The 12322-nt window shown below is 45.3% G+C and overlaps 1 protein-coding gene across 6 annotated transcripts in view; it reads left to right on the top strand.

Moving 5' to 3' along the window:
• Positions 1 to 11223, top strand: part of LOC141065779 (flavin-containing monooxygenase 5-like) — an 816973-nt gene extending 805750 nt beyond the window's left edge. For 5 of the 6 annotated variants that reach the window (XM_073557933.1, XM_073557934.1, XM_073557936.1 and 2 more), the window contains one exon: positions 10461 to 11223. In XM_073557933.1, the coding sequence (XP_073414034.1) occupies positions 10461 to 10803 (343 nt within the window). In that variant the 3' untranslated portion in view covers positions 10804 to 11223. The remainder of the gene's footprint in view (positions 1 to 10460) is intronic. The other variant, XM_073557939.1, reaches the window with a different exon arrangement.
• The last annotated feature ends 1099 nt before the right edge of the window (positions 11224 to 12322 follow it).

The following is a 12322-nucleotide window of genomic DNA, read 5'->3' as shown; positions in this document are numbered from 1 at the left end:
TATATTCCTGGATAAAAAATCTGGGATCCAGAAGGTAAACCAGTGCTATGGTTTCAGTTATAAGTCACTGGCAAGTGGGAGGTGGGAGGGCCTTTTAACCTCTGTGTTTCCTGTCCCCCATCAGGGCCAAGAGACAACCTCCATATGCTGTCGTGGAAGGTTCCTAGAAACCGAATTACCGGTAATACTAATTCTATTTTTTTTTACATCTTTATTTTTAATGGGATAAAAGGAGGGTAAATTGCACTTTTATGTTTTCTTTATTTTTTTTCATATTTTAGTGTGGCTAATGGTCGCATAGTCGATGGGAGGTATGTGTCACAGAGATGTCACAGAGATGGCTTGTCTCTGTGATGTAACCCAGAGTATTTTCTCTAGTGCATGAAAGCATTAAGAGGTTTGTTTCTTGCACCTAAGTCCAGGTTGTGGGTGGCTAGGAAAGATGGGTGGGTCTGGCTACCCACATACCTTTCATCTGGGTGGGGTTACAGCCTATATAATGGAGGTTGTTGTTTGGCACATAATCTGTGTATTGGGAGGGAGAAGGCCGCCTTTGTGTTTGTCTCCAGACCGAGACGGAAAACTGGACACTCAAAAATCAAAAAACTGACCGTCACATCCAAACATAAATAAGGTCTGAACAGGTGCTTACCTAGAGTAGTCAACTCAAATACAATCAAGCAGATAAGGCAGCACTCTGTAGCGCTATAGCATGCAAACATGAAATATGAAAATTGGATTGCATTACTGCGCTAGAAATATGAAAAATTGAGAATACTTAGCGCATAAATTGGCCAATTCATGTGTACCTGTCAGCCACGTTAAGGCAAATCTCATTTGCCAGGACCTAACACCTATTCAGACCTGATTTATGCTTGGCTGTGATGGTCAGTTTTTTTTATTTTTGATATTGGTATTAGCCTTCTGACTGAGCACTCTGCACCTGAGCCTCAGGCATTTTTAATTGCAACAGTATCCTTCCCCTATATAGAGATATAAACTTTAGTCCAAGATAGGATTCATATTAGGTTCCATGAGAGATGTAGAATGTCTAAGAGAGGATTGGCATTAGGTCCTGGCAAACAAGAATCGCCATAATGTGGCTGCCAGGTACACATGAATTGGCCAATTTATGCGCTAGGCATTCTCAATTTTTCATATTTCTAGTGCAGTAATGCAATCCAATTTTCATATTTCATGTTTGCATGCTATAGCGCTTCAGAGTGCTGTCTTATTTTGTTTGAATACTGGACACTAACCTTGCCAGTATGCCCACAGGCCTGGCGGAGCAGAGCCCCGCTAAGAATATTGTGACTATGTTTTTCCTGATCTAAAGGCTGTTTACTTTCTGTTTTGTGCTTCTGGGTTTATGAAGCAATAAACCCACATGAACTTTAAAAGGAACGTGCCTCCTGTTTTCCTCCTGTCACACCTGAGTACAACCCCTACAATTGGTGCTAGACATGCAGGCAGCGTTCCCAGCAGAGACATGAGACTGCTACAGGAAAGACTGAATGTCCTAGGTTAAGTCTGTTTTAAGCCAGCAACCATCACCAGACAAAATAGAGGACGTGCTGAAACAGCCAGCAACCATCACCAGACAAAATAGAGGACGTGCTGAAACACCTGGTCCAGTCGCAGCAGCAACAACAAGAGACCCACAGACTATTGTTACAGCAGAGTCAGCAGGAGCAATGGCAGCAGATGTAGCTTCTGGCAACCGCAATCCAGGGCAGGACGAGCGCCCCCAACCCCAGGTCCAGCTGATGACACCCATGTTCCAGAAGGGGGTAAGACAGGCTTTGCATAAAATGACTTCTGGGGATGATGTTGAGGCCTTCCTGACTGTGTTTGAAAGGGTTGCCGAGATGGAGAAACTCCCACCAGAGCAGTGGACAGAGGTACTGGCGCAATACTTGATGGGAGAACCCCAGAAAGCATACTATGATTTAGCGTCGCAGGATGCAAAAGAGTATGGAAAGCTAAAAACTGAAATTCTTGCATGCTTAGGGGTAACAATGACTCTAAGGGCACAGCAGGTTCACTGATGGGCGTATCACCGGGACAAACCACTGCGCTCCCAAATGTTTGATCTGTTGCACCTGGTCCAGAAGTGGCTGCAGCCAGAGTCTTCTACACCTGCTCAGATGGTAGAACGGGTGGTGATGGACTGGTTTGTGCACTCCCTGCCGAGGCCCGTACAGATTTGGGTTGCCCAGGGTGATCCCCGGAGTACCGATGAACTGGTCCGACTGGTCGAGAGATACCAGAGGGTAAAAGGTTCCATGGGAAGGCAGTCCACTTCATACTGGGAGGCCCAACAGGGGACAAAGGCCCAAAAGGGGTGGGGCATCTAAGGTACAAAGGGGTGGGGGAAGTGGTGTCCAAGGTCCTTATAGGTGATGTTATTTGCTGGAGGTGCCATGGGCCAGGACATATAGCCGCACGTTGTCCCCTGACCCCCGAGCAGATGGATTTCAGCATAGGATGCCAATTGCCTCTTCAGAGAGGAAGAGGACTTGAGCTCTATAGTTGGTAGTAGTGATCCTAGAAGTCACAATCAACCCTTTAACGAGTCTTGTAATATGACTTAGGATAAATGCCAAATCAGAATCTCAATTTGCAGACACGGTGTTTCTGACTATAGGCCCTCGTCAGTGCAAAGTATGAGAACTGATTTGGCTAGGTGAGAAGCTCTGGACTGAGGTCTAAGGGGTAAGGTTTCTCCTTGTGGGGAGTGACATACCAGCTCTGGCTTGTCAAGGTAAGGCTACTTTCAGACTTGCGTTATGAGGTGCAGCGCAGGGCCACCGCTAAGCTCTGCCCCCGGCCGTGCCTCCTCCGGTCAGCTCCTCCTATGGACGCATGACGCTGCATGCGACCGGCGTACCCTATATTTAGTGTTGGGTATGCTGGCCATGTGCTGGTCTGCTTTTGCCGGCGCATGCACCCTCTTGGCGCTGTGCCGAGCGCACAAAAATGCAACACAGTGCGTTTGGCGCATGACTTAGCATAAAAGCCAAATCAGAATCTCAATTTGCAGACACGGTGTTTCGGGATATTGACCCTCGTCAGTGCAAAGTATGAGAACTGATTTAGGTGAGAGGCTCTGGACTGAGGTCTAAGGGGTAAGGTTTCTCCTTGTGAAGAATGACATACCAGCTCTGGCTTGTCAAGGTAAGGAGGCTTATTAGCCGTGCAATGCTCCTCTGGGAAAATAATATGCAAATTGCCTCTTCAGAGAGGAAGAGAACTTGAACTCTATAGCGCCACCTGTTGGTAGTAGCGATCCTACAAGTCACAATCAACCCTTTAACGAGTCTTGTAATATGACTTAGGAAAAAAGCCAAATCATAGGATGCCGTAGTTCATATTAAGCATATGTGTGAACTCTCCACCCAACGAGGGGCCTCAAGCGTGTCCCGTGAAGGTGAACGGTTGGGAGGTAATGGCACTGTTAGACTGAGTTTAGTGACCCTTGTGAGGGCCACTTTTCCTCTCCAATTGATCCTGGGGGAAAAGGTCGGCATTCGGTGCATACATGGTGATGCTAAAGTCTACCCTATGGCCAGAGTGGACATTGAAACAGCCCACAGTACTGTGTCCCATGAGGTCGGCATTGTCTGGAACTTGTTGCACTCTATTATTATAGGCCAGGACTTTTGTTTATTTTGGGATCTGTGGAGGAAGGACTGGCACGAAAAGGGAACCAGTGAGCCCTAATAAGGTATAACCAAACCCAGATGCAGAAGAGTTTCCCTTTTGTGTCTTGGTGGGGGATAAGGAGGGATTATCCCCTGTATATGACATTCTGGAGTTAGAGGTGACCGGTGAGACTTCTGAGACTGCCAAACATAGGGACCCAAATCTGAAAGAAGCCTTTAACAATGTCACTGTCATTAATGGGGTTGCACAGGAGCCGGGGGCTGACACAAGGTTTCCCTATTTTATGATGAGTGGGGAGATGTTGTACCAGGCCACGAAAGTAAGGGAGGAGTTGGTGGAGCAGTTAACAGTGCTGGGACCCTATAGACGGAAGGTGTTGAACATGGCCCATTCACACATCTTGGGGGTACATCTGGGAGTTGAAAAAATGCAGGAAGGGATTGTTCAGAGGTTCTATTGGCATGGGTGTCACCAGGAAATATTACACTATTGCAGGTCCTTCCCTACGTGTCAGTTAACCACCCCCACCTCTCACTTTCAGAGTCCCCTCGTGCCATTTCCCATCATCGAATTATCGTTCAAGAGAATTACTATGGACTTAGTTGGACCCTTGGTGAAATCTACTTGTGGGCATCCATATATATTGGTCATCCAGGGCTATGCCACTCGCTACCCTGAAGCAATTCCCCTGAGAAACTCCTCCACAAAAAGTATAGCCCGTGAATTGGTCCATGTCTTTTCCCGGACAGGCTTACGAAAGGAGATCCTGACTGACCAGGGAACACCTTTTATGAGTAAGGTGATGAAGGAGCTATGCAAGGTCCTGGAAATCTCCCAGTTGAGGACTTCAGTGTACCACCCTCAGACAGATGATCTTGTCGAAAGATTCAATAAAATACTGAAAAGCATGCTGAGGAAAGCTATAGAAAAGGACAGTAGAGACTGGGATTGTCTCTTACCATATCTGTTGTTCTCCATCTGTGAGGTTCCACAGGCCTCCACGGGGTTCTCGCCATTCGAGCTTCTGTATGGCTGACATTCGTGAGGTCTCCTTGATATAGCCAAGGAAACCTGGGAAGCCAAAGTCACGCCCCACAGAAGCGTCATTGAGCATGTGGCACTGATGCAGCAGAGGATTGCTATGGTGATGCCCACCGTGAAAGTACACCTTCTCCAAGCACAAGAAGATCAGGCCAGGGTCTACAACCGGTCAGCCAGAGTGAGGCATTTTAATCCAGGAGACCAAGAGACCAAGTTATTGTGCTAATTCCGATGGTGGAGAGCAAGTTTTTGGCCAAATGGCACGGGCCATATGAGGTGGTGGAGCTTGGTGATGTAAATTATAAGATTCATTAACCAGGAAGACGGAAACCATATCAGGTCTACCATGTAAACCTCATCAAGCCACGGCAAGACAGAGAGCTGGCTGAAACTCCGTGCTTGCTGATCAACCCAGAAGGTGAGGTTGGAGATGTTGCCACAGCAGAAATGCTATCGAAGGCCCAGAAACAGCAGTGCCAGGAGTTGCTCCAGAGGAACAGGGACCTGTTCTCAGAATTGCCGGGGTGCATGAAGGTCGTAGAACACAAAGTTCTGATGGAGCCACATGTGTGCGTAAGCGTGAAGCCTTATCGGATTCTGGAGGCCCGTCGAGAAGTGATCTCCAAGGAGGTGGAACGCATGTTAAAACTCAGGGTCATTGAGGATCCAAAGAGTGGTTGGTTGAGCCGGATTGTCCTGGTCCCAAAACCCGATGGTGAATGGAGGTTCTGCAATGACTATCGGAAGTTGAATGAGGTCTCCAAGTTCGATGCCTATCCCATGCCATGTGTCGATGAGCTAATTGAGAGACTTGGGCCTACAAGGTACATAACCACTTTGGATTTGACAAAAGGGATATTGGCAGATCCCCATGACACAGGAAGTCCAGGAGAAGACTGCATTTGCTATGCCGGACAGATGCTTCCATTAGGTCTGGATGCCGTTTGGACTGCAGGGGGCTCCGGCCACCGTCCAGAGACCTATGGATAGAATCCTTGTCCCCCATAAGCAATATGCCACTGCATAACTGGACAATATCATTATCTTTAGCCCAAACTGGGAGAGTCATCTGCAAAAGGTCCAACCGGTGTTCGATCCTCTAAGGAAGGCGGGGTTTTCAATAAACCTGAAGAAGTGTGCCTTGGGGAAAGAAGAAGCCAAGTACCTGGGATATGTAGTGGGTCGATGCGAGAAAAAAACCCCAAATTAGTAAAGTGGAGGTAATTGAAACATGTTATCAAAGAAGCAAGTTAGAGCCTTCCTAGGGATCGTTGGATACTCCAGGAGGTTCATCCTGAGTTTCGCCATGTTGGCCGCGCCCCTGACTGACTTCCTTAAGGGGACGGAATTGATAATGGTAAAATGGTCTGAAGAGGCAGAGACGGCCTTTCAATAAATGACAGGGGCTCTGTGTAAGCAACCGGTTTTGGTGGTCCCTGACTTCAACAAGGAGTTTAGTCTCCAAACAGACACCTCAGATGTTGAGGTAGGAGCAGTCCTTTCCCAGGAGATACACAGGGAGGAGCACCCTGTTCTCTACAAGAGTGGGAAGTTATCCTCATGTGAGAGGAATTACTCGATGGTAGAGAAGGATTGCTTGGCCATAAAGTGGGCGGTGGACACATTACGGTACTATCTGGTAGGATGGAAGTATAGATTGGTATCCGGCTATGCCCCTCTCAGATGGTTGAGGGAAAGAGAGGGGAAAAATGCTAGGGTCACCCGTTGGTTTTTAGCTCTACAAGATTTCAACTTCCATGTAGAGCATAGAGCAGGAAAGCTACATGGTAATTCCGATGCGCTCTGAAAATCCCTTGTCTGGTAGGAGACAGTGCTAAGCCCCACAGCTTTAGGCAGAGAAGGGAGGTATGTAGTGTGGCTAATGGTCGCATAGTCGATGGGAAGTATGTGTCACAGAGATGGCTTGTCTCTGTGATGTAGCCCAGAGTATTTTATCCAGTGCATGAAAGCACTAAGAGGTTTATTTGTTGCACCTGTGTCTGGGTTGTGGGTATCTATGAAAGATGGGTGGCTCTGGCTACCCACATACCTCACTTCTGGGTGTGGTTACAGCCTATTTAATGGAGGCTGTTTGGCACATGGTCTGTGTATTGGGAGGGAGAGGGCCTCCTGTGTGTTTGGCTTCTGACCGAGCCTGAATACTAGACACTAACCCAGCCTGTGTGCCCATAGGCCTGGCGGAGCAGAACCTTGCTAAGGACATTGTGACTTTTTTTTGCCTGATCTAAAGGCTGTTTACTTTCTGTTTTGTGCTTCTGGGTTTATGAAATAATAAACCCACATGAACTTTTAAAGGAACATGCCTCCTGTTTTCCTCCTGTCGCACCAGAGTGAGTACATCCCCTATAATATTCTTTTTTTTTACCTTTCACAGTACTTGTTAGCCCCCTTAGGGGACTTTAAGCTACGATAATCTGATCAGTATACCTCCGGCTGTCATGGCAACCAACAAGTACGTCACAGGCACGTCAATGAAAGCATGGAAGATGTTCCCCAGTGCCTGCAGATGTTAAATTTTACTGTCACTGTTTGACAGTGGCATTAAACAGATTAACAATCGCTTTGTAGACCTCCGCTCCACCCTCGATTGCCAGAGGCAAATCCTAGCTGTGACATGCAACTATCACCTGCCAGGTATGGGTTGGCCACAACTACTGAGCCTGCTCCACACAATCACTTCCACCTTGCGCCGTACATGTATGGAGGATGTCTTGAAGGAGTTAAAAGTGTTGATCATCTGGATAAGTCAAATAATTTTTGCTTTTTTTGCGATATGTGGAGCATAATTTTTTTGTCATTTTTATATCCCTATTTTTAATCTGGAAAAATGTAAGGAAACATACAAAATGCTTCACTATTTTTTTGCATATTTCATAGAAAAAAATAGTACAATACCACATAATTTTTAGGACAGCAAGTGTGTTTTTACAATGTACAAGTAACATATACATAAAAACTGCTATAGTTCAATTCCAAGGTCTGAAAACTACGTACAGTATGTATCAAAATGAAAATCAAGTTTTTTTTATTTATCTAACAAGGCAAAAAAAAAAAAAATTTATAAATGGTACAAAAATAAAGAAATCCTAACAGATAGAGTATTTTATTCTGGGGACCCACGTCCCACTTCCTTTCTTGAAAGATATAATATCACAAGTTATACAGTATTAAAATAAAGAACTTGGCACTCAACTTAGTATGTCATTGCAAAAGGATTTTTTATTGTTGCAGTCTGTAAGCGTTTCGGTCTTATTTAGACCTTCAACAGTCGACCTATAAATATATGTCTGTCCTCCTAAGGATACCGCGTCTCTTTGGCACACATTAACCCCTGACCACCACTGCAGCCTCTGGAGGACAGACATACTTATAAGTCGACTGTGCCTGTAACAACCCTGCTGGCATCACTACATGGCCTCCAATCCCCCGTACACCAACTTACTTTCTGCTTCAAGCCATGCTGTGAATACTGTCTGTTGCCAGCCCTGTGCTCCATGTGCTATGCCTCGTGTTTTCCTGCTTGCTCTCCATGTTTCCTGACTGTGTGTATAGGGGGGGCAGCGCCTGAACTCTCTGGTTCTTATGCAGTCAGGGTGCACCTGGGTAATCTGTCCCTGACCAATCACCTGGAGCCCTTGACTATTTAGTTTCACCACTCCCACTGAAATATTGCCTGTGCAATGTCTATACTCAGTTAGTATCTTGCTGCTGAGCAAGCCAGGCCCTGTTCTGTGTTTCTCCTTCTCTGGAGGATTACTCTAGTCTTGCTTTGTACCTTGTCTGCCTGCCAGGAGGCAGAATATCCTGGTCCTTGAGTCTTGTTCCCAGTACCTTGTTTGTACTCTGTCCACCTGCCAGGAGGCAGAATATCCTGGTCCTTGTGTCTTTGTCCCGGTGTCTCTATCTGAACTCAGTCTTACCTCTGTCTGTCAGTCTCCTTGTTTGTGGTTCCTTCTCTGCCGTGTCTTTCCTTGTGTCCCCCCGTCTGTGCATCTGCACCCTCGCAGCTTTATCTGTGCATCTGCACCCTCGCAGCTTTATCTGTGCATCTGCACCTTCGCAGCTTTATCTGTGCATCTGCACCTTCGCCGCTCTGCCTGCTCCGCACTCCTGCGGCTCTGCCTGCTCCGCACTCCTGCGGCTCTGCCTACCTGCACCTCCTGTGTGAACAGGTCCAAACCTGTTCTCTCATATACCACTCCTTCCTGCCTATATCCATACCTGCATCTCCTGTGTGAACAGGTCCAAACCTGTTCTCTCATATACCACTCCTTCCTGCCAATATCCATACCTGCACCTCCTGTGTGAACAGGTCCAAACCTGTTCTCATACCACTCCTTCCTGCCTATATCCATACCTGCACCTCCTGTGTGAACAGGTCCAAACCTGTTCTCTCATATACCACTCCTGCCTGTCTGCATCCATACCTGCACCTGCTGTGTGAACAGGTCCCTACCTGTTCCTTCTCAAGCCGTGCCCGCCTGTCCTGTGTCTCAAGCCGTGCCCGCCTGTCCTGTGTCTCAAGCCGTGCCCGCCTGTCCTGCATCTCAAGCCGTGCCCGCCTGTCCTGCGTCTCAAGCCGTGCCCGCCTGTCCTGCGTCTCAAGCAGTGCCCGCCTGTCCTGCGTCTCAAGCAGTGCCCGCCTGTCCTGTGTCTCAAGCCGTGCCTGTTATCCCAGTGTCTCCAAGCCACGCCTGCTTGCCCTGTATCTGTCGTACCTTCTTGCCCTGTGTCTCAGTCTGCCTGTCAGTCACATCTGTCCAAGTGACTTGTCTCCAAGTGGGATCAGCAGCCACAGCCAGACACTACCCTGGAGTGGCACCCGACAGCTATCTGCCGCACAAGCCTGACCTCACCATCAGAGGCTCCAGTGATGACCAAGGTAGCTGTCGCAGTCACGCCCCTTCCAGGGTAGTCTGGTCTGTGGCACAGTGGGGCCACAACCCCCGGCTCGCACCATTCAGCCAAGGCGCGAGCGTGACAGTGCCCTTATTTCCACAGTAGGGACCCTTTATATGGAGCACATTAAGCCCCTGTGGCACCAGGATTGTAATCCTATTATAGGCACATTCTATGCCAGTACTAAGACTGCAACCCAATAAGGTCTACCATATACTATCTTGCTACAGTTTTATCTATTTTCTACATGTGAATTCTCATAGGAGCAACTCCTTTACCGAAGTTCATAAATATTTTGAGGAGCCCATTACTCCAATCCTGTGTATACAATTTTACACCTTAATCCTTCTGTGACAAGCAGTCAGACTGATGAAGGTCTAGATAAGACCGAAACGCTTACAGACTGCAACAATAAAAAAATCCTTTTGCAATGACATACCAAGTTGAGTGCCAAGTTCTTTATTTTATTGCACATTGGTTTTGGTAAACTACTTGAGCACCTCACGGTAGTGCCATGCTATGCTTCACATTAAGCTATACAGCATGTCCTAGATTCCTGCGACTGTGCCATTGAATCGAGAATTTTCATCAATCTGATTGCCATTTTTAACATAAGGGAATAATGAATGTCACCCTCATATAACAGAGTTGACAGCAAACAGTTTTGACATTTTTGCCTTCCTTTGGATGAGTACTGTGTGATTCAAGGATGAACTTGATGTTGTTTTCAATTTTTCTTATCTTTATTATTTTTACATTCTATGGTAACAATTGTTATTATGTGACAACACTGTATTTTTGTATATTCAAACTTTTTTTCTTTTTTTTTTAAGCTATGTGGACAGCCAGCGCCATACTATACAAGTGGATCATGTGGACTATATGGATGAACTGGCTACATTGGCTGGTGTAAAGCCCAATGTATTCAAATTGTTGCTTACTGATCCTCGGTTGGCTTTGCATGTGTTTTTTGGACCTTGTACGCCCTACCAGTATCGGCTTTCAGGCCCTGGAAAATGGAGTGGTGCCAGAGAGGCCATCCTGACTCAGTTGAATCGTGTTATAAAGCCAACCCAGACTCGTGTTCTTGAAAATACCATGGACAGGTCTATTCCTCTAATGCTGAAAGTCTTTGCTCTTTTTATTGTTTTGGTAGCTTTTTTCCTGTACCCGTAACAATTGCGTTGTTTAATACGTACAATGCATTTCACATCATTGATTTCTACATTTCTCTAAGAATAATCAAACTATTGATGATAAAATCTTATTTTAAAGCCAGCGCACCTGTTTAACCAATGAAGCCCTTGATTTCTTGCTTCAGATTCGAGGCTGCAATAGCCAACAAAATTTACATTTTCAGTTGAATTCAGAGAAATTGCTTGCTACCTTAGTAGTTTTGAGTTTTTTTTAAATTGTTTACGTGTTTATTGCAAACAGGAGAAAGTTTGTATACTTTGCTAATACATTTTCAATTTGCAATGTGGATTGAATGATTTTGATTGCAACTGTACATTTCATATTCTCTTCACTGTTTATCCACATTTAAATAAAAAATAAAAAAATAGAATGGCACTAATAAACAGTCTACTTACTGGTGGAGTGGGTGGACTCTGATTCAGCGACACTTTGCAGGGTGAAAGCATGGTAGGGATGGTGCTTGCTTGAAAAAGCACACATGAATCAATCCAAAAAGTAAGGAAAAAAGCAGCACACTCCGTTTACCATATTAATAAAGAAACCTAAGTCCTTTATTTTATAAAAACATACATGGAAAAGGTTTATAAGGGCAGGATCAGTGCAGGCATGCAGACAAGAAACAGGACTACGGCCGTTTCGCATTAAACATGCTTCTACTGGTCCAGATGTAACAATTACTATGTCATTTCCTTTTATACAACTCATTGCAAACAATTTGCATATAATCAATAAACAAACTGGATTAAAAAATTAACAAAAAATGTGCAATTAAAAAAAGACAAACATTCTTACATATAACAAAATACGCTAATTGCAATTCAAATAGAAATTATAATAAAGCACAGTATTACAAGAAGCAGGAGTAGTCTAATCTTTCATTTAGTCCTAAGGGACCTTGCGCATTTGCTTCAATGATCCATTTTGCCTCCCGTCTCAGCAGGATTTTATTATGATCACCTCCGCATGGTGGAAATTTAACTACTTACAGTTTCTCTTGGATGTGCTTTATAAATTTTAGAGATCCCTTTCCTTTTTGTTAATTTTTTAATCCAGTTTGTTTATTGGTTATATGCAAATTGTTTGCAATGAGGTATATAAATGGAAATGACATAGTAATTGTTACATCTGGACCCGTAGAAGCGTGTTTAACGTAAAACAGCCATAGTCATTTCTTGTCTGCATGCCTGCACTGATCCTGCCCTCATAAACCTTGTTCATGTATGTTTTTCTAAAATAAAGGACTTAGGTTTTTTTTATTAATACGGTAAACGGAGTGTGCTGCTTTTTTCCTTACTTTTTGGATTATCCACATTTAAGCTTGTGCTCCATGGACAATGATGTCGTGGGTGCCTTGTGAGATGTATGCCAGTTTTGAAGAGCCGTTTGAGTGTGAAAATCTCTGCGCTCGATGTCAGCGTGCTATATATTTGGAAGCCCGAGAAATGAAACTAAATATGCAGTTTGGCAACACTCTGAGGAACATTGCAAACATGGAGAG

This window comes from Dendrobates tinctorius, unplaced genomic scaffold, assembly GCF_039654945.1.
Source record: "Dendrobates tinctorius isolate UK_male_01 unplaced genomic scaffold, ASM3965494v1 ptg000012l, whole genome shotgun sequence".
Classification (NCBI taxonomy): Eukaryota; Metazoa; Chordata; class Amphibia; order Anura; family Dendrobatidae; genus Dendrobates; species Dendrobates tinctorius.
Note: the sequence above shows the minus strand (reverse complement) of the source record. Positions and strands in the feature narration are given on the sequence as shown.